Raw genomic sequence first — 21,588 nt, forward strand, 5'->3', positions numbered from 1 at the left:
CTAGGGGACTGAAAATCAAACCTAAAAACAAGACACAGCCAAGGAACCCTCCTGAGGGACTCAATCCAAAAGGTATGCACCCCACCAAAGGTGGAATTCAAGAACACTCGGGTTTAAGGGGAAGGAAGAAGGAAGGTTCCAGGACCCATCACCCCCAAACCGCCACCTAGAGCGCTGAGCCTCCAGAGGCAGAGGGAACTTCTGGGCAGGGAAAGGCAATTGTCTGGAGGGTGTACCTTGTGGGCAGGGCTGTGCCAGGTTCAGAGTTTTGAACACAGGAGGTAGGGAGGGAGCTGGAGAGGGAGCACAGAGGAGTAGCCTGGTCACAGAGGTGGAGACCCTCCATATTGCTCCCACCTTCCAGGAGGTTTTAGACTCAGAGCACATCCAGCCCAACCCAGTGAACTTAATCCCATCAAAAGTCTTCAGAGGTCAGGGAATCTCAAGCTCCAACACCCCTTCCCCACAGACTGTTGTACTTTAATCCAATCAAAAGCCTCCAGAGGACTGGTAAGCTCAAACTTCAACACCCCTTTCCCACCGACAGCACGGAGAGATGTTCTGCCAAAGCTCCAAGAGGGGAGACTGACAGAACCCCCAAAACCAGAAAAATGAGAGGAGCAAGAGCACAGACATATACAGGAGTAAAGAAGGGGTAAATATGAGCAAACAACAAATAAAGAAGACAGAAATTATAATAGACAGCTTCTATACAGGCAATGAACAAAGAGCAAACAGAACACAAGAGGAAGGATCATCAAACGAAAAATCAGAAATCCCAGCAAATTGGATACAGGCTCTGGAAGAACTCAAAATGCAATACAAAACACAATTAAGAGAGGCTGAAGACAATTGGAAAAGAACCTAAAAACTAAGACAAATCATCTGGAAACAGAAAATAGTGTCCTGAAAGCCAAAATCAACCAGCTTAAAAATGAGGCAAAGGAGATGAAAGATGAGACAAAGGAGATGAGAGATGAGGCAAAGAGGATGAAAGTTGACCTCCAAAGAAAATCAGACCAGAAGGAGAAGGATAACCAAGAAGCCAGGGATATAAATATAGACATGTATATGTATTTGTGCATACATATATCTATATACATATCTATATCTTGTCATTTTATCCTATACAGTTTGTCACTGTTCCCTCTAAGTGTAATTCTTCTAGCTTCCCAGTTGAAAATAACAAATTTTATGAGTTACCAATGACCTCTTTTCTTTTTTTTTTCCAGTTAAATTCCAATGTTTATTTGGTCTCTAAAACAAGGAAACAAATGGCTAAGGAGGACTATGAGAAAAGCAAAATCACTTTGTTGCTTTTCTGTTTTCTCTCCCCACTTCTGGGCATGCTCAGGAAGAGATACAAATTTTAGGAATGTGAGCCTACCTAAGATTTACAATACAAAGGTTTACTTGTTTCACATAAGTCACATGGCCTCTATTAGGAAATAGAGAACCAATATGAAAATGGTAGCTTGAATTCAAACATTTTTTAACTCAATTTAAGTGGATTCTTAAGTTTCTTTTGGAATAAAAACAATACAAAAAAGTATTAAGAATCACCTTTCTAAAAATCAGTGACATAGGCTTTTAAAAATATAGTATTCCACATTAACACTGTTCTCTTTCAAATACATTTTTAATCAACACACATAACAACAATGTTCAGAGAAATAAGTTGCAAACAACAGATATTCAAAGCATGACCTTTTCACATGTGTTTTGGCTACTTCAGTCACTAAAAAACATACCCAAGTGTTTAATAAATGAGTACAGAGAGATAAATAATGAATGAATATAACCCTTAAGCTTTGTGTAGAACTGACTCGGTCAAAAATCTGTCTGTACCTTAGAGATTACTCTCCAAAGAGAGGAAAATTCCTGCTTAACAAGATGCTGCTGGACTTCACTCATTATCTTGGCTTTAGGTGACTGGCATGGCACAGGCACCTTTGTCACCTATAAATGGACGGAGTCCCTTGCAGTAACCCAATTGTACTCAACGCGGCATAGCTTTTTATTTCTAAGTAAAAAGCTGCTTCTCCAGAATCAGGTGGCACATACATTCAATCAAGGAAAAAAAACTTCAGGTTTTCAAAACACATAGTGACATGTCCAAGAGCGTGGTCTTATGTAGTCTAGAAATGTGGAATTTTTTAAAGGGCATTGCTGACGTGCATACCACTCATGAGAATATAAGCACACTAGGATTCCATGCCCCAAGAAGAGAGATGTCCACATCATGATGTTCCAAATAGGTCGCTTTCGATTATCATTGGCAATGAAATTGAAAATCATTCCAAAGAACATGAAAAGTACAAAGAGGACTGGATAGAAAAAGCTGAAGCACAGGGCCAGGGCATACTCATGCACTATGGCAGACACTGCAAAGACAGACATCATGGCAGCTGTTTTGAACCTCCTGCTAAAAAACCATAGGAAGTCTTTGTATGCATAATAATAGAGCCAGTCATGAACCACCACATTCCATGTTCTATAATAGTTGGCATATGATGTTGAGTTCCACCAATCCCTATAGAACATCCTGTCCCCAAAGCGTAACATCTCTGCAAAAGCATTAAACCAACAGTGCAATATCACAAAAAAGGACAGAAATAACATCAGCACACCTGGCAAAATGGAGTTGAATATGCACAGAACCAAAACTCGCAAACTGAAGGGCTCTTGTTTGATATTCCGAAACAAGGGAACACAGAGTCTTTCAAAGATGTAATATGTATAAAACAAGCAACCAAAAACCTGTGCAAACCGGGTAGCTACATAACTCCATCTGATAGTGGAATTCCTGGGATAATTGTCTCTATAGATAAGAGTAGGTGCAAACAAAAAGTACAAGTACTGGCTGACTTGGGGTACTGGAACAGTGCGTGATTTTTCCTTAGCAGCAGCCAAAACCCGAGGAACATTCTCCCGAATAAATGAATGAGCTTTCATAATGAACCGTACCTGTTCAAGAATGACAATAAATCGGGAAGCTGGTGGCAATGTATAGGCCAATACAGTATAAGTTGATCCACATCCCAAAACTAAAATCTGGAAAAACATGAAAAGCATCCCATAGCAGAAAGAACGGAAAAATGGACGGGAGCTCTCGGTATATCCCTTGGCCCAGCGTTCAAGTAGAACATACGAAATGATCAATGTAGCTAGGAACATGTACAACCAAATCAAAACTACATGAGGTAATTTGCCAAAAGCATAAGAGAGGAGACTGAATTCTAGGACCAACCTTCCTTCATCAATGTAATCCACTACAACTGTGCTGAGAACGAAGAGGATGAGGACAGCAATAAACATATGATATATTGTCCGAATATGGTCTACCTCAAATAGCTCATCCAACAGAGACTTTCTCATAATGAAAAGTTTTCCTTGTTCTGGAGGGTTTCTCAGAATCACATCTCTGTGGTGATTCTTCCCTCCATTGAGAACAGCAAAGGATGTGTTCACAGACCCAGAGATATCCAGGGAGGCTGATTTTTCAATAAGATTGGTCACAAATTCATCAAAATGAGTGCCTACTTCCTTCATAAAATATGGCTTCAACTGCTCTGCCTCTACTGTCAACAGTATCTTCTTTTTCAGGTGTTGTTCACTGTCAAATTTACTATTTTCTGGGGTCTGACAAGTCTCTTCTGATGTATGTAGAGTGTCTTCTTTGGGTGGACTTTTCTTTTCTTCGTCATTTTCTTTGGATGTAAGACAGCGACTTCTTACAGAAGTTTTCTCTTCCCCCATCATTACACTGGGTAACTGGAGAACAGCTTTTCCGGAGGCAGGGAACAGCGAGCGAGGGAGCGTAGCTTCGCACTCAGGCGGAAAATGGTACACGCGCACCCAATCCCCAATCCACTCTAGCGCAGCCGGCCCCAGGGCCAAGGAGATAAAGCTCCCGGGACCAGTCCCGGTCCTTTCCACCCCTCACCCCCCCACTCCAGCTGCCGTCCCTAGCCTCAATGACCTCTTTTCTTATACGGATTATATCATTTTAACTTATTGAGTCTGTTTAAAAAAATTTGGATTTCTTTGTTGTTTTGTTTTGTTTTTCTTTTTTCCCTATTCTTTAATTACCTTTTGATGATTCTCTCGAGTTCTGTGCTTCGACATCAAATTTCCTGTTCAGGTCTGGTCTTTTCTTTACAAATTCTTGGAATTCTTCTATTTTGTTGAATGACTATACTTTCCCCTGTAAGACTATAGTCAGTTTTGCTGGGTAGTTGATTCTTGGTTGTAGACCTAGTTCCCTTGCTTTTTGGAATATCATATTCCATGCTTTTTGATCCTTCAATGTGGATGCAGCCAGATCCTGTGTTATCCTCGCTGTGGTTCCATTGTATCTTAATGACTTCTTCTTGGCAGCTTGTAATATCTTTTCTTTGGTCTGATAGTTCTTGAATTTGGCTATAACAGTCTTGGGTCTTGTCAGTTGGAGATTAAGTACAGGAGGCAATCTGTGGGTTCTTTCATTCTCCTCTTTTCCCTCTTGTTCTAGAATATTGGGGCAGTTTTCTTAAATAATTTCCTGTAGTATTTTGTCCAGGATTTTTCTCTTGTCATGGTCTTCTAGTAGACCAATGATTCTTAAGTTGTCTCTCCTGGAACGACTTTCTAAATCTTCTGTTTTGTGAATGAGTTGCTTCACATTTTCCTCAATAGTTTCATTCTTTTGGTTTTGTTTTATAGTGTCCTGCTGCCTTGTGAGGTCACTTAATTCTAGTTGTTGTATTCTGGTTCTTAAAGACTGGATTTCATTCCTGGCTTTTTGGTCATCCTTCTCCTTCTGGACTGATTTTCTTTGGAGGTCATCTTTCATTCTCTTTATCTCATCTCTCATATCCTTTGCTTCATCTTCCATTATCTTTACCTTATCATTCTTCTCCTTTGCCTCATGTTTCATCCTCTTTGCCTCATCTTTCATCTCCTTTGCCTCATTTTCAAGCTGGTTGATTTTGACTTTCAAGACACTATTGTCTGTTTCCAGAAGACTTATCTTAGTTTTTATGTTCTTTTACCAGTTGTCTTCAGTCTCCCTTAATTTTGTTTTGAATTTTATTTAGAGTTCTTCCAAAGTCTGTGTTCAATTTGCTTTAGTTTCTGTGTTTTTGCTTGATGTTCCTTGATCCTCCTTGGTTCCATTTGCTCTTTGTTCATTGCCTGCATAGAAGCTGTCTACTGTAATTTATTTTTTCTTTTTCTGTTGTTTGCTCATATTTATACCTTCTTTGCTCCCCCTCAGTTGTCTGTGCTCTTGCTCCTCTCATTATTTTGGTTTGGGGGCTTTCTGTCATTCTCCCCTCTTGGAGCTTTGTCAGGAGATCTCTCAGTGCAGTTTGTAGGGGATGGGTGTTAAAATTTGAGCTTCCCTGTTCTCTGGATGCTTTTGATTGGATTAAGGTCCAGCAGTCTGTGAAAGAGGGGTGTTGGAACTTGGTATTCCCCAACCTATTAAGACTTTTGATGGGTCTAAGTTCACTGGTTTGGGCTGGATGTTCCCTGAGGCCAAAACCTCCTGGAAAGTGGGAGCAATATGGAGGGTCTACACTGCTGTGACCAGGTTGCTGCTCAGTGTTCCCTCTCCAGCTCCTTCCCCACCACCTGTGTTCAAAGCTCTGAGCCTGGCACAACCCTGCCCACAAGGTACACCCTCCAGACAAGCACCTTTGCCCACCCAGGGGTTCCTGCTTCCCTGGAGGCTTAGCACTCTAGGTGAGGAGAGGTTTCTGGGACCTTCCTTCTTCCTTCCCCTTAAACCTGAGTGTTCTTGAATTCCAGCTTTTGGTGGACATACCTTTTTAATTGAGTCCATCAGGGGGGTTCCTTGGTTCTGTCTTGTTGTTAGGTTTGATTTTCAGTCCCCTAGGAGTATTCAGTTTTAATCGGTAATGAAGGGTTTTCAGAGGTCTGAACTTTTGCTGCCTCTACACCTCCATTTTGACCCCACCCATTCCAGTAATTTAGAAAGAAAATAATGGATAATAGAAGGAAAAATCAGGGCTAAGAGCAGGCTTCACTTATAGTTTTAGTCCCAGCATATTTTATCTATTGCATTCTGTACTGCTCAATAAAAATGGGTAGTTACTATATTAATAGTGATATGGTTTGGCAAAATATAAACCAGAACCTCAGAGAATATTTTGCATTATGTCCTCTAATAAGATAAGACAATAACCAAGTTACTAGTGCAATAAGATACTATTTACTACCGATCCCTCCTTTTTTCCACCAATGTTAAAAATTCAGCTATGATTTCATGGTTATAGAAAAAGTTTTTTTGTTTAAGAGATTCTCTTCTCCTAAAGCCACAATGAAATTTGAAATAGGTGGGTATTGTGTGAATTAACACCATGATTGGATGGATAGAGATATTCTAAAACTGTTTTTTCATTAATGTCCCCTGAAGGGATATTTGATTGACAACTTGTGATACTGTATTTAGGAATGAGCTTAATCCTAGAAAGAATAAATTATTTTGGGGAATAATGTCAGAGTCCCTACTGAGTTGGCCATGGAGACAACTGATAGTGGTTTGTTACAAGCTAAACAGCTCTATAGACTTTTTCTCTTGGGTTTTGTCAGGTAGTAGATAGGCCTGCTTCAGTAAATGGGATGGAGCACTTAATTATATGACAATGATCCACTTTCCCACATTCTCCAAGCTAATAAGAAATGGAGAATTCCCTTATCTGAAAATCTTTCTCTTTTTTCATTCTACCTGTTATGGGCACATTTAGTAGACCAAATATTGTCATTGTCTTTCCAGAAATGCTACTTCACTTAATGTTTGTTTTAATAATGATAACTAACATTTATATAACACTAAATCACTTAAACTTTTTTGCAAATCACTTAATTTTTTTCTCATTTGATCCTCACAATAATCTGTGAAGTAAGCGTAATATTAACCCTAAACCATATCCCACCACTCCATTCTGGGACAGCTATGTAGTAGATAGTGCACCTTGTGCAGGCTTGGAGTCAGGGGAACCTGGGCTAAAATCTGGACTTAGACACTTCCTAGCTGTGTGAGTCAGGGCAAATCATTTAACCCATTCACCTAGACTTTGCTGCTCTTCTGTCTAAGATTTGATGATACTAAGACAGAAGGTAATGGTTTAAAAAAACTCCCAATTTTATATTTCTCATAGATAAGAAAACAAGCTGAAAATTTTTATAACTTTCTCCTAGTTACATAGCTATTATGTTCATCAGAATTGGAACTCAGATTTTCTTGATTTCAATTTCAAGACTGTACCCACTGCACTATGTATCCTCTTGTCTTCTGCTAGAGGATGTAGTTAGTTTGCTTTAATTTGGACACCTATGAAATTCATGGATGTGTGTGTTATGAGCTCTTGTCCCCTATGTCTTCCTTTCCTTCTTTGTTCTCCTGTTACTTTGTGCACTTATATACATAGGATCCCCAAAGTCTTAGTGTAATGCTTAGTATAATGCTACTAAAGTTATTAAAGCCTAATACTGTTCCAATATTATTAAGATACTATATATACATCTAGGGTCATAGGTTTTATTACTGACTCTCATGGCTATTGTCCCCTGTACATCATTGGTCCTCTTTGGTAACAATATTTTCCTGTCTTGTACCTGTTTCTGTCAGTGGTACTTGAGATTCAGCAGTTTTGGGGGCACTGGGAAGAAGTCAATGTGGGTAGTTTTTTTCTCTCTCTATTTTTGGTTTAAAAGTCCCTTGACAAAATTCATGAGATTCCAGACTATATAAAACCTCATATTCACACAAACAGCTATAGTTATATATCTATATAGTATTCATGTTATATATAATACATAATTATAATATATTACATATGTTATAGTTTTATTTCTATCAGAATATAGTTAGCAATGATTATTTCCCTTTGTCCTTGGCTTAACACTCATTATTCCTGTATTTTAAAACCAATTTTTCAGAAATTCAAAACCAATTTGTAGAAAATGAGTTTTAATATCTCCATCATGGTCTATATGTATTTTAGACCTCTAACAAGCCTTAATGATAGCTGTCTGTATTAGGTAATTAAGGATTCGGCAAACAGTGCTACTCATTTATTCTTCCCTTGACCATTTCTGTATGACTTCTCTCTCCAGGGCACTGACACAGACTTGACTTCATTTTTCTTACTCATTCTATGGGAAGAACTTTTTCTTACTATATAATTCCAATACTTCATGCTCTTTATTTCACTCTCCCTTCTTTATGTCATATCCTTAACATCACTTGATCCAGACTCTGATGGCTCTCAAGATTTTTCCTCCTGAGGCAGAGACAAGATGGCAGCCCAGAAGAAACAGAGGTTCAGACCTCTGAATACCCTTCCTTACCAATCACAAACTGAATGCTCATAGGGGACTAAAAATGAAACCTAACAAAAGGACAGAGCCAAGGAACTCTCTTGCTGGACTCAATGCAAAAGGTATACCCCCCCAAAAGGCAGAATCCGAGAATACTCGAGTTTAAGGGGAACACAGAAGGATGGTCCCAGGACCCCTACCCCCCACACCCACTTAGAGCACTGAGCCTCCAGAGGCAGCAGAAACCTCTGGGCAGGAAAAGGTGCTGGTCTGGAGGATATACTAGAATTAAGTGACCTCACAAGGCAGAAAACACAATAAACAAAACCAAAAGAATGAAAAAATTGAGGAAAATATAAAGCATCTCATTCACAAAACAGAAGATTAAGAAAGTTGTTCCAGGAGAGACAACCTAAGAATTTAGGAAGACAATGACAAAAGAAAAAGCCTGGACACAATACTACAGGAAATTATTCAAGAAAACTGCCCCAATATTCAAGAATAAGAGGGAAAAGAGGAGATTGAAAGAATCCACAGATCACCTCCTATACTTAATCCCCAACTGACAACACCCAGGAATGCAATAGCAAAATTCAAGAACTATCAGACCAAAGAAAAGATATTACAAGCTGCCAAGAAGAAGTCAAGATACCATGGAACCACAGTGAGGATAACGCAGGATCTGGCTGCATGCACACTGAAGGATCGAAAAGCATGGAATATGATATTCCAGAAAGCAAACTAATTAGGTCTACAATCAAGTATCAAATACTCAGCAAAACTGACTATAGTCTTACAGGGGAAAGTATAGTCATTCAACAAAATAGAAGAATTCTAAGAATTTGTAAAGAAAAGACCAAACCTGAACAGAAAATTCGATGTTCAAGCAGAGAACTCAGGAAAATCATCAAAAGGTAATTAATAAAAAGGAAAAACAAAACAAGCAAACAAAAAAAAAACTTTTTTAAAAGACTCGATAAGTTAAAATGTTATGTATTCCTATAAGAAAAGAGGTCATTGGTAACTCTTAAAAACTGTCGTTATTACCTGGGCAACTAGAAGAATTACACCTAGAGGGAACAGTAACAAACTGTAAAGGATGAAAGGACAATACATTAACAGGTATATAGATATATGCATACATAAATAATTATCTGTGTACATATATATATATATATATATATATATGTCCAAATAGAGCTAAAAATAAAAGAGCTAAAAGAAATGGGAAAAGAAACAAATTAGGGTAAATTTATGTGTCACAAAGAAGCTTACAGCAAGAGGAGAGAGAACATCAATACACTAGAAGGGTAAAGAGGTTGCAGATAGGAAATACTCAACTCTCACATGCTTTGAAATTGCCCCAAAGAGGGAAGAACAATCCAATCCATTGGGACAGAGAATAAATTTGCACCCTATAGGGGAGTAGAAGGGTAACAAACGGACTGGTGGGGAATGAAGTAGTACAAGGGAGGGAGAGGTTGGGGGTGTAATTATAGAATGATTACAGGGGAAATAAGGGGGGAATAAGAAGGGAGCAGGGTAGAGAGGGAAGTAAAATAAGGGGGGGAACTAAGTGGACTGATTAAAAATAAACATTGGTGTAGAGGGAAATAGAGAAAGAAGAAAAGGCAGGACCAGGAGTAGAAATCAAAATGCTGGGAAATACACAGTTGGTAATTTTAACTCTGAATGTGAATGGAATAAACTCACCCATAAAACACAAGTGAAGAGCAGAGTGGATTAGAATCCCAAACGCTACCATATCCTGTCTACAAGAAACACACATGCTGAAGGTAGATATGCATACGGTGAAGGTAAAAGAATGGAGCCAAATCTATTGGGCATCAAGTGATAAAAAGAAGGCAGGAGTCACAATCATGATATCTGACAAAGACAAAGTAAAAAATAAATCTAGTTAAAAGAGGTAGAGAAAGTAATTACATCCCAATAAAAGGCAGTATAGACAATGAGGAAATATCGATACTCATCATGTATGCTCCAAATGGCATAGCATCCACATTTCTAAAGAGAAAGTAGTGGAGCTAAAGAATGAAATAGATAGAAAAACTATACTAGTGGGAGACCTGAACCCTTCCTCTATCTGAACTAGATAAATCAAAACAAAAAATAAAAAAGAAAGAGGTAAGAGGTAAGAGAAGTGAATGAAATCTTAGAAAAATTAGAGTTAGTAAACATGTGGAGAAAAATAAATAGGGACAAAAAGGAATATATCTTCTTTTCAGTAGTACACGGTACTTTCACAAGAATTGACCATGTATTAGGGCATAAAAACATTGCAAACAAAAGCAAAAGAGCAGAAATAATAAATGCAACCTTCTCAGATCACAATGCAATGAAAATAATAATTAGTAAGGGTACATTGAGAGGTAAATGAAAAATTAATTGGAAATCAAAAAATATGATTTTACAAAACCTGTTAATTAAAGAACAAATTGTAGAAACAATTAATAACTTCATTTAAGAAAATGACAATGAAGAAACATCCCATAGCTTTCAAAAGCTATGGGATGCAGCCAAAGCAGTACTCAGGGGGATATTTATATCCTTGAGTTCATATATTAAAAAATTAAGAAAGTCAGAAGTCAATGAATTGGGCATGCAAAATAAAAAACTAGAAAGACAATAAATTAAAAATCCTCAAATGAAGGCTAAATTAGAGATCCTAAAATTCAAAGGAGAAATTAATATAATTGAATGTCAAAGAACTATTGATTTGATAAACAAGACTAGAAGCTGGTACTTTGAAAAAACAAATAAAATAGACAAAGTCTAAAATAGTAAGTCTAATTTTTTAAAAAGGAAAGAAAAAACACAAATGACAGTATTCAAGATGAAAAGGGAGACCTCACTTCTAATGAAGAGGAAATTAAGGCAATCATTAAAAACTACCATGACCAATTATAGAGCAACAAATATGGCAATCTAGGTGATATAGATAAATACTTACAAAAATATAAGTTGCCTAGACTAACAGAGGAAATAAATTAACTAACCAACCACATCTCAGAAAAAGAAATTGAGCAAGCCATCAAAGAACTCCCTAAGAAAAAATCCCCAGGTCCAGATGGATTCACAAATGAATTCTATCAAAAATTCAAAGAACAACTAATCCCAACATTATACAAACTATTTGACAGAATAAGAAAAGAAGGAGTTTGACCAAATTCATTTTACAACACAAACATGGTACTGATCCCAAATCTCCTTAATGAATATAGATGCAAAAATCTTAAATAGGATACTAGCAAAAAGACTCCAGCAAGTTATCACAAGGGTTATTCACTATGATGAGGTAGGATTTATACCAGGAATGCAAGGATGGTTCAATATTAGGAAAACCATCCACATAATTGACGATATTAAGAAGCAAATTGACAAAAATCACATGATTATCTCAATAGATGCAGAAAAAACATTTGATAAAATACACAACCTATTCCTATTGAAAACACTAGAAAGTATAGGAAAGGAAGGGCCTTTCCTAAAAATAATAGACAGTAAATATCTAAAATCATCAGCAAATATCATCTGCATTGGGGATAAACTAGAAGCCTTCCAAATAAGATCAGGAGTGAAACAAGGATGCCCATTTATCACCTCTGTTATTTAACATTGTACTAGAAACACTAGAACTAGCAATTAGCGAAGAAAAAGAAATTGAAGTTATTAAAATTGGCAATAAGGAGACCAAGATATCACTCTTTGCATATGATATGATGGTTTACTTAAAGAATCCTAAAGTATCAACCAAAAAGCTAGTCAAAACAATCAAATATTTTAGCAAAGTTGCAGGATACAAAATAAAACCACATAAATCATCAGCGTTTCTGTATATCTCCAACCCATTTCAGCAGCAAGAATTAGAAACAGAAATCCCATTTAAAATCACCCTTGACAATATAAAATACTTAGTAATCTAGCTGCCCAGACAAAGACAGGAATTATATGAACACAGCTACAAAACACTCTTCACACAATTAAAACTAGATATAAACAATTTGAAAAACATTAATTGCTCATGGGTGGGATAAGCTAACATAATAAAAATGACAATCCTACCCAAATTAAGTTATTTATTTAGTGCCATACCCATTGAACTACCAAAAAACTTTTTTATTGAATTAGAAAAAAACATAGGAAATTTCATTTGGAAAAACAAAAGATCAATGATATCCAGGGAAATCATGGGAAATATTCCTAAATTCATGTGGAAATATTCATAAAGAAATGACCAGAACTAAATGGAAAATTTGTTGTCCAAATACAAGATTCAAGAGAAACATGAAAAGGTAAAAAAGAAAGAAGGGGAAAATTTTAAGGACTGCAGTAATGTCAAATTGTTTATATTCCTATATGGAAAATGATATTTGTAACTCTTAAAAATTATTTTCATTATCATAGTAGATATAAGAATTATTTATACACAGAGGTTGTGGTAGTAAGTTATTCAAGATGATATGTAAAAAGGGGAGGGCAAAAAAGAGGTTGGTACTAAGAGAAACTCTATGGAAGAAGAAAAATAGTATGTATTATATCACAAAAAGAGGTTTGTAGGGTGTGGGGATACTATTATAAGAAGGGGAGGAAGAGAATGGTAATAACTAGATTAACAGAAGAGGAAATAGAATAGTTAATCCTATATTGGAAAAAGAAATTGAATAAGCAATCAAATAATTTCATGAGAAAAAATCATCAGGGTCATATGGATTCACAAGTCAATTCTATAACACATTTAAAATCAATTAATCCGGACACGAATATGGTACTGATCCCAAAGCCAGGCAGGCCAAAAACGGAGAAAGAAAACTATAGACCAATCTCCTTAATGAACATAGATGCAAAAATTTTAAACAGGGAAGTAGCAAGTCATCATGAGGGTAATTCACTATGATCAGGTGGGATTTATACCAGAAATGCAAGGATGGTATATGTATCATGAAAACCATTCACATAATTGACCATATCAACAAGAAAACCAACAAAAATCACATGATTATCTCAATAGACTCAGAAAAAAGCATTTGATAAAATACAACACCTATTCCTATTGAAAACACTAGAAAATATAGGAATAGAAGGGTTTTTCCTAAAAATAACAAAAAAGTATCTATCTAAAACCATCAGCAAACATCATCTGCAATGGGAATGAACTAGATGCATTCCCAATAAGATCAGGAGTGAAACAAGAATGCCCATTATCACCTTTATTATTCAACATTGTACTAGAAACACTAGCAGTAGCAATTAGAGAAGAAAAAGAAATTGAAGGCATCAAAATAGGCAAGGAGGAGACCAAGCTATCCTATCACTGTGGATGACATGATGGTCTACTTAAAGAATCCTACAGAATAAACAAAAAAGCTAGTCGAAATAATCAACAACTTTAGTAAAGTTGCAGGATACAAAATAAATCCACATAAATCATCAGCATTTCTATATATCTCCTAAACATCTCAGCAACAGGAATCAGAAAGAGAAATTCTATTCAAAATCGTCTTAGACCATATAAAATACTTAGGAATCTATCTGCCGAGACAAACACAGGAACGATATGAACACAACTACGAAACACTTTCCACACGACTAAAACTAGATTTGAGCAATTGGAAAAACATTAACTGCTCATGGGTAAGATGAGCTAATATAATAAAAATGACCATCCTACTCAAACTTATCCATCTATTTAGTACCATACCCATTGAACTTCCAAAAAACTTTTTTACTGAATTAGAAAAAAGCCATAACAAAGTTCATTTGGAAGAACAAAAGATCAAGGATATCCAGGGAAATAAAAAACCAACAAAGGAAGGTGGCCTTGCAGTCTCAGATATAAAAATTATATTATAAAGCAGAGGTCATCAAAACAATTTGGTAATGGCTAAGAGACAGAAAGGAGGATCAATGGAATACACTTAGGGTAAGTGACCTCAGCAAGACAGTCCATGACAACTCCAAAGACCTCAGCTTTTGGGACAAAAATACACTATTTGATTAACACTGCTGGGAAAATTGGAAGACAGTTTGGGAGAGATTAGGTTTGGATCAACACCTCACACCCTACACAAAGTTAAACTCAGAATGGGAGAACAACTTGAACTTAAAGAAGGAAACAATAAGTAAATTGTGTGAACACAGAATAGTATACATGTCAGAACTTTGGGAAGGGAAAGATTTTAAAACCAAGCAAGACTTATAAAGAGTCACAAAATGTAAAATAAATAATTTTGATTACATCATATTAAAATGTTTTTGTACAAACAAAACCAATGTAACTAAAATCAGAAGGGAAGCAACAAATTGGGAAACAATCTTCATTACAAAAACCTCCCACAAAGTTTTAATTACTCAAATTTACAAAAAGCTAAATCAATTGTACAAAAAATCAAGGCATTCTCCAATTGATAAATGGGCAAGGGACATGAAGAGGCAATTTTCAGTCAAAGAAATCAAAACTATGAATAAAAACATGAAAAAGTGTTCTAAATCTCTCATAATTAAAGAAATGCAAATCAAAACAATGCTGAAGTACCACCTCGCACCTAGAAGATTGGCCAATATGACAGTAAAGCAAAATAATAAATGTTGGAGCAGATGTGGCAAAATTGGGACTGCCGCTGAAGTTGTGATTTAATCCAGTTACACTGGAGGGCAATTTGGAATTATGTGCAAAGGGAATGTAAAGACTGCATACCTTTTGATCCAGTCATACCACTGCTAGTTTTTCACTCCAAATAGATTATAAGTAAAATGACTTGTACAAAAATATTCATACCCATGCTCATTGTGATGGCAAAAAATTGGAAAATGAGGAGTTGTCCCTTGATTGGGGAATGGCTGAACAAATTGTGGTATATGATGGTGATGGAATACTATTGTGCTATAAGAATTGATGGTCTGGATGATTTCCTTATGAACTGGGAGAACCTCAGTTAAGTGATGCAGAATGAAATGAGCAAAACCAGAACATTGTACAAAGAAAGTAAAAACTCTGTGAAACAATCCAATGTAATGGACTTTGCTACTAGTAGTAATGCAACAAGCAGTACTCTCCTGAAGGACTTATGTAAAAGAATGCTATCCACATTGAAAGAAAGAACTATGGCAGTAGAAATGCGAAAGCAGAACATATGATGTCACTTATCACATGTATATATGGACATTTGATTTGTTGTTTAGATCTTTAAAAAAAACCCTCTATATAGCAAAAAGGAATAAAATGGAAATAGGTTTCAAATGACAACATTTGCACAACCCAGTGGAATTGCTTGTTGACTCTGGGAGTGGGGAGGGAAAAAAAGGAGGGAAAGAAAATGAATCATGTAAACATGGAAAGTATACTTTTAAAAATCTATATAAATAAATAAATTTTCAAAAAATTTTATTGCATAAAGGAATTTTTCTTTTTGTTATTGGCCTCTTTGGGATATAGGTCTAGCAGTGGTATACCTTGATCAAAGGATATGGTCATTTTAGTTACTTTTCTTTGCATAATTTTAAACTGTTTTCTAGAATGGTTTGGCCAGTCCACAATTCAATAGTTCATTGGTGTACCTTTCTTTACATACCCCCTGCCACATTGAATATCTCCCAATTTTGTCATCTTTGATAGTTCATTTGGTGTGAAATCTTAGGGTTGTTTTTATTTGCAATTTTATTAATGCTGTTTAGAGCATTATTTCATGTGGTTGTTAACCATTTCTACTTCATTTGAAAAACATCTGTATACATCCTTTCACTTTTGGTCTTATTTCTGTTAGTTGCCTATATATTTTGGAGAAAAGACACCAGAGATATTTACTATGAAGACTGTCACAGTAAACCATTCCTTTATTATCCTAATTGTATTAATTTTTCTGTCACAAAAGCTTTTCAACTATATGTGATAGTTTTTTTTTTTTAATAATTGCTTCTCTCTCTGGTTAAAAATCCAAGCCCATTTATAGCCAGGAAAGGTGTATTATCTGGTTCTTTTCTAATTTCTTTTATGGCATGATATTAACATTCAAGCCATGTATCTATTTTTAAATTATAAATATTTTTGATGGTTAAAGCTTTATAATATATTTTCATATATGAAAGTGTTATTTTCTAGTCATTCCTACTTTCTACTTTATTTCTTTTGATATTAAAATATTTTGATGCTCCATATGAATATTATTTTCATTTTGTCTGGCTCTGTAAATTATCCCCTTGTTTTTTTATTGGTATAACACTAAAACTATGAATTAATTTTAGGAATAGTATCACTTTTATAATATTTGACAGTCCCAGGTATAAGGATTTAATGTTTTTCCAATTATTTAAATTAATTTAAATTTCTTTAAGGTGATTTTATAATTATATTTCTACCAGTATTGAGAATGCTTCAGTAAAGTGATTCCAATATATATGTAATGCATTTGGAGGACTTATCTTCATATTATTTCCTTTGGGGTATTTTTTATTGCTACATGGAAATGTGGTTTATTTTCATGGCTTTATTTCCTAACCTAGCACTTTACTGAATCTATTGCCTCAATTAGTTTCTTTGCTGATTCTCTAAGATTTTCTAAGTCAACATTTTGCCAACAATTAGGCATACTTTTGTTTCTTTGTTGCTTATCTTAATGCTTTTAATTTCCTTCTCTTGTTTTAATGATGTTGCCAGCATTTCCTTAACTGTGTCAAGTAACTGTGGGAAAGCTCATTAATCTTGAATTTAGTAGGAAATCTTCTAGTATTTTTACATTGTTTCTAATGCAAGCTTTTAGTTTTATATTCTTTTAATCAGATTTAAAATATCCTTTTCTGCAAATGCCTTGAAGGTTTTTTTCTTTTTAGCGTAAGTTCATTAATGTAAATTGCTTTTTTTGTATCAATTGACATAACTACATGGTTTTTAATGCTTTTTAAAAATATAATTAATTATGTTAATCATTTTCTAATGCTGAACTATCCTAGTATAAATCAAACCTGATCACAGAGAAAGATTTCCCTTTCCCCTAAAAAATTTGCTTCACTCTTTCCTCTAAGTTTTTATTTAAAAATTTTGAATTTATATTTGTTATTGATATTATTATATTTCTTTTTCTTTATTTTTTATTGATTTAGGTATTAGGACAGCTTTTGTCTCATAAAAGAAGTATGGTAATGTTTTTATTCTCATTTTTTTGAATAATTTATGTATCATGTATGTTGTCCTTTAAGATTTTACTATAATACTTCTGTAATTCCATCTAGAACATTAGTTTTGGCTTTGATTTTCTCCCCTCTTTGATAGTTTTTTTTGAAACTAGTTCATTTTAAATTTTCTAAAATCAAGATTACATCAGTATTCTGTTAGCTTGGATATTTTAGAATTTTGTAGAAAATACTCTTTTTTTGGAAGTTTTTTTTTTAACACATATGTGTGTGGCATATACATAGTACTCTTTTTATATTATTTCTTCTTATTTAAAAAATATAAAATTTGATCTTTCTCCCTTATCTTTTTTAAGTAGAATGACTAATGGTTTATGATTTTTGTTAGTTCTAAAATACAAACCTCCCATTTTATATATTAGTTCTATAGACTTTTTGGTTTTCATTTAATCTAATTCTCCAATAATTTTCTACAATTTCTCTTTTTGGCTTATTTGGGTTTGATTGTTTGTTGGTTTTCTAATTTTTAATTCCTTCAGTTTATTAATCCTTTTTTATTATTTTGTTAATGTGTGGTTTTAGGTACATAGTTTTCCACCTGATGATTATTTTTTGTACTGCATATTATTTGTATTTTGTCTAATCATTATCATTTTTTTGCATGGTTATTAATTTTTCAGTGATTTTTTTCTTTGACTCATTCATGGTTTGAGATTTTATTAAATCTCCATTTAGGACCATGTATTTTGTTTATATTCCCTGTGTAAATTATTTTTATTGCATTTTTGTCTGTAAAGCATGTGTTTATTATTTCTACTTTTTAACATTTATTTATTATTTTTCTATGAATGAATGAAAAAGATTTATTAAGCTTGTACTATCAGCAAAATATTGTGCTAATCACTGGAGATGCACTCTTGTATGTGATCTATATTTAGAAAACTGATATTTTAGATCAGAGAATTGTATATGTTCTTTGATATTCCCATTTGGAAAATACCATGTCTTTTTGCTCTGAATTTTTAAGTTTATTGAGTTCTATGTTTTCCTTTTTGTTTATGTTTGATTGTTACAATCTCTTTTTTACTTTTCTTGATTCAATTCACTTTTTCATTATGAATTGAGTTAATAGATTCTTATTTAAAAATTAGTTTGTATCAAAGAACAAATAAATTCAAGAAAGTAGATATGGAAACAATTGAAAGCAAGTTTTCTGTGACTATAAACTAGGCTTCTAAAACAGAAGTATTCATACTTAGATGGTAGGTAAATTAATGATCAGGAGAAAATAATGTTATTTAAATAAGTTTTTATTAGTAGTCAATCACATAACCACATAACTGTTTTCTCTTCTTGTTCCACCATGAGCCAAGAGAGAACCCAAAGAAGTCAATGGCAACACAGCAGGACCTTCTAGCTGATAAAGAATGTTTTGTTTGTTTTGTTTTTAAGTCCAAATAAATCTCTCTCTCATTAACTCTACCAACTTAAACAAAATCATTAGGATAACTCTTGGTATGATAATGATGAGATTCTAGAATCACACATAGTATAGGCAGGCACTGAGACTAACTTGAACAAAAGCAGATCCAGATCTCTCATCTCACACTTAACTCCAAGATATGCACTCATTGAAGAAATTGCAGGGAGCATCACCCACATGTTTTAAATTCTTTTTTCCTTTTTTCTTTCCTTTTTTGCCTAGGATATGGTGATATTTAATAAATTAAATGCACACAAGTCAAAAATACTATCTTATTACCAGATAGATCCACTGAACGTGAATGTAGAACACTTTTGCTTATGGGGAAAACTGGAGCCAGGGACAATTTGCAATGATCAGACAAAGAAGGTAACATAGTAGAGATAAGAAAAATAACCATGCATGTTCCACTTTTGTACATGAGTATTTTCTTTAGCTTTAGTTTTTGCTAGAACATCATATTTACATTAAAAGAACTATGTGACATTGAAAAAGCAAGGCACTTTTTATGCCTAAGTTTTCTCAGCTGGAAAATTAGAGGGTTGTTCTTGATAGCAATGTAGTACTAAATCTGTGACTAATCAACCAATCAACAAGACTTTATTAAATGCCTATTCTTTATTAAATGCCTATTATAAGTCAGGCACTGTGCTAAGTACCCAGGATATAAATAAAAGAATGAAGCAATCCTTCCCCTCGAGGCATTTATTTACATTGAAAATGGTTGAGGCAGTAAGAACCATTATTAATATATACAGAACAAATAGTAAGAGAATAAATATAAATACGAAGTAGCTAAGTATGGTACTATAAACTAAAGCTGCTACCCAGAAGCCATGGACTTTTGTTATACTGCTATATATTTTAACTTCTTCAGAAGAAACAGCATATTGTATTGATGTCTACAGAAATATACTCAAGCCATCATAGCCATGACCACAACGAGCAGCTGAAGGAGCCCCAAGCAGGGAGATGCTTGGTCAGTACAGCACATATCACTATAGAACATCTGACCAACAGACCCCTGTCAGGCAACCTAAATGTGCCAACACCCAAAACATAGAGACCAGGAGAAGCTTGTGCCAATGCCCAAAACGTAGATTCCAGGAGAAACTTGTGGGCCACGTATGGTGGCTAGTGATATGCTGTCAGGCATTGGGTATAAAAGACTGCATTCACAACTGTAGGCGGAACTCTTATGCTGAGCTTCCCCTGGTGCGTACCAGAATAAAGGACCCTTCTGCTTGATTGCATTGTCTGTGGGTTTTTCCTTGGTGGTGGGTGACGAACTGGACCCTAACATTTGGGGGCTTGTCCGCCTCGTCCCCACCTCGGAACCCCTAGACAAAAGGCAAAGGGTACTGCCTTGGACTGGACCTTCAGGTGAGCCGAGTGGGGTGTGGGAGTGTGTGGGAGTGTGGTGACTGAATGTGTATGGAGGAGAAGAGGACCCTCGATGAGCATAAGGCTTAGTGAAGGATTTGTCCTTGCGATTTGTACAAGGCCTCCTTATGCCAAGCTCCATGGTCCATCCCTTTCTGGGGTGAGGGGTTCGCCCCACGTCGGTCCAACCCTCCCACCTGTTTCTGAGTGCAGACTCGGGATTACCACATTTCTGTGTCCTTCAGGAGAAGGCCAGTCGGGAAACTGAGGAAGTGTCTGTGATCAGCCGTGGGGAAAGGATACGGTCCAGGGCAGGTGCCGAGATCAGGTGGTTAGAGGCCTCTGAGGACAGAGGTCTGACTCCTTCATAGGGAGTTAAAGTCTCTGTCAGGTTGAGAGAGCCCTGAGCATGGAGCTCCATGTCTCCGCCAGGTGGACACTGCTCTCAACTGGCTTAAAGGGAAAGGGGTTCAAGGCCCCTTTTGGGAAGATACTGCACCCCTAAGGGAGACTGCAGGACACCCCACAATCTCTAGGTGACTTTTACAGCCCTAGGAGACCCTCATAAACACACTGGGTCTTTTTGACCACATGGGAGGGACTGGGCAGCCAGCCTCTGACGAGAAGTTGCCGGTATCGGAATTTTTTTCCCTTTCCGGTATCACCCCCCTCCTTGTCCTAGTCTCCTTGACCTATCTCCTCATCCTCTCCTTAAACTCAGGACCCAATATGGGTCAAAGCCAGTCCACCCCCCTAGACCTGGTCCTCCAACATTATGCTTACTTTAAGTCAAGAGCCAAAAACCTAAGCTTGATAGTTCATAGGGGAAGGTTGCAGACTCTCTGTAACATAGAGTGGCCCACCTTTGGGTGCGGGTGGCCCCGAGGAGGTACTTGGCAGAACAGTGTCATTTCTGCCATCCAGGGGTGGATCCTCCTCCCTGGACCAGAAGGGCGCTCGAACCAGGTCCCTTATATTTTGACCTGGCAAGACTTAGCCCTAGATCTCCCACCTTGGCTGAAACCTTATACGGAGGCTGTCCACTTCCTAGTGGCTTCACTAGACGATAGGACCAAGTCCAGGGAATAGCCTGAGAAACCTGATCTTGAAAAGCCCTTTCTGCCTCTAATCCTCCCTCCACCTGAGGAACCCCTCCCTGACCCACCTCTACTGCCCCCTCCCTATAACCCCCAGTTGTACCCTCCCCTCCTCCTTGATGGAAATGAGGCAACAGCGATACAGGGAGCAGA

The 21,588-nt window shown here is 36.1% G+C and overlaps 2 protein-coding genes across 5 annotated transcripts in view; both read right to left on the reverse strand.

The window, feature by feature from the left end:
- SPOCK1 (SPARC (osteonectin), cwcv and kazal like domains proteoglycan 1) overlaps positions 1–21,588 on the reverse strand; it is a 1,018,929-nt gene that overhangs the window by 640,325 nt on the left and 357,016 nt on the right. The window lies entirely within an intron of this gene.
- Positions 1,621–7,814, reverse strand: LOC100012230 (sterol O-acyltransferase 1-like). The gene has a single exon (XM_056821125.1). The coding sequence runs from the start codon at positions 3,760–3,762 to the stop codon at positions 2,095–2,097; it is 1,668 nt and encodes a 555-aa protein (XP_056677103.1). The 5' UTR covers positions 3,763–7,814; the 3' UTR covers positions 1,621–2,094.

Source organism: Monodelphis domestica, chromosome 1 (assembly GCF_027887165.1).
Source record: "Monodelphis domestica isolate mMonDom1 chromosome 1, mMonDom1.pri, whole genome shotgun sequence".
NCBI classification, from domain to species: Eukaryota; Metazoa; Chordata; class Mammalia; order Didelphimorphia; family Didelphidae; genus Monodelphis; species Monodelphis domestica.

Excerpts from the sequence above, each read along its gene's own strand:
- LOC100012230 (XM_056821125.1), bottom strand. The coding sequence starts at position 3,762 with ATGATGGGGGAAGAGAAAACTTCTGTAAGAAGTCGCTGTCTTACATCC.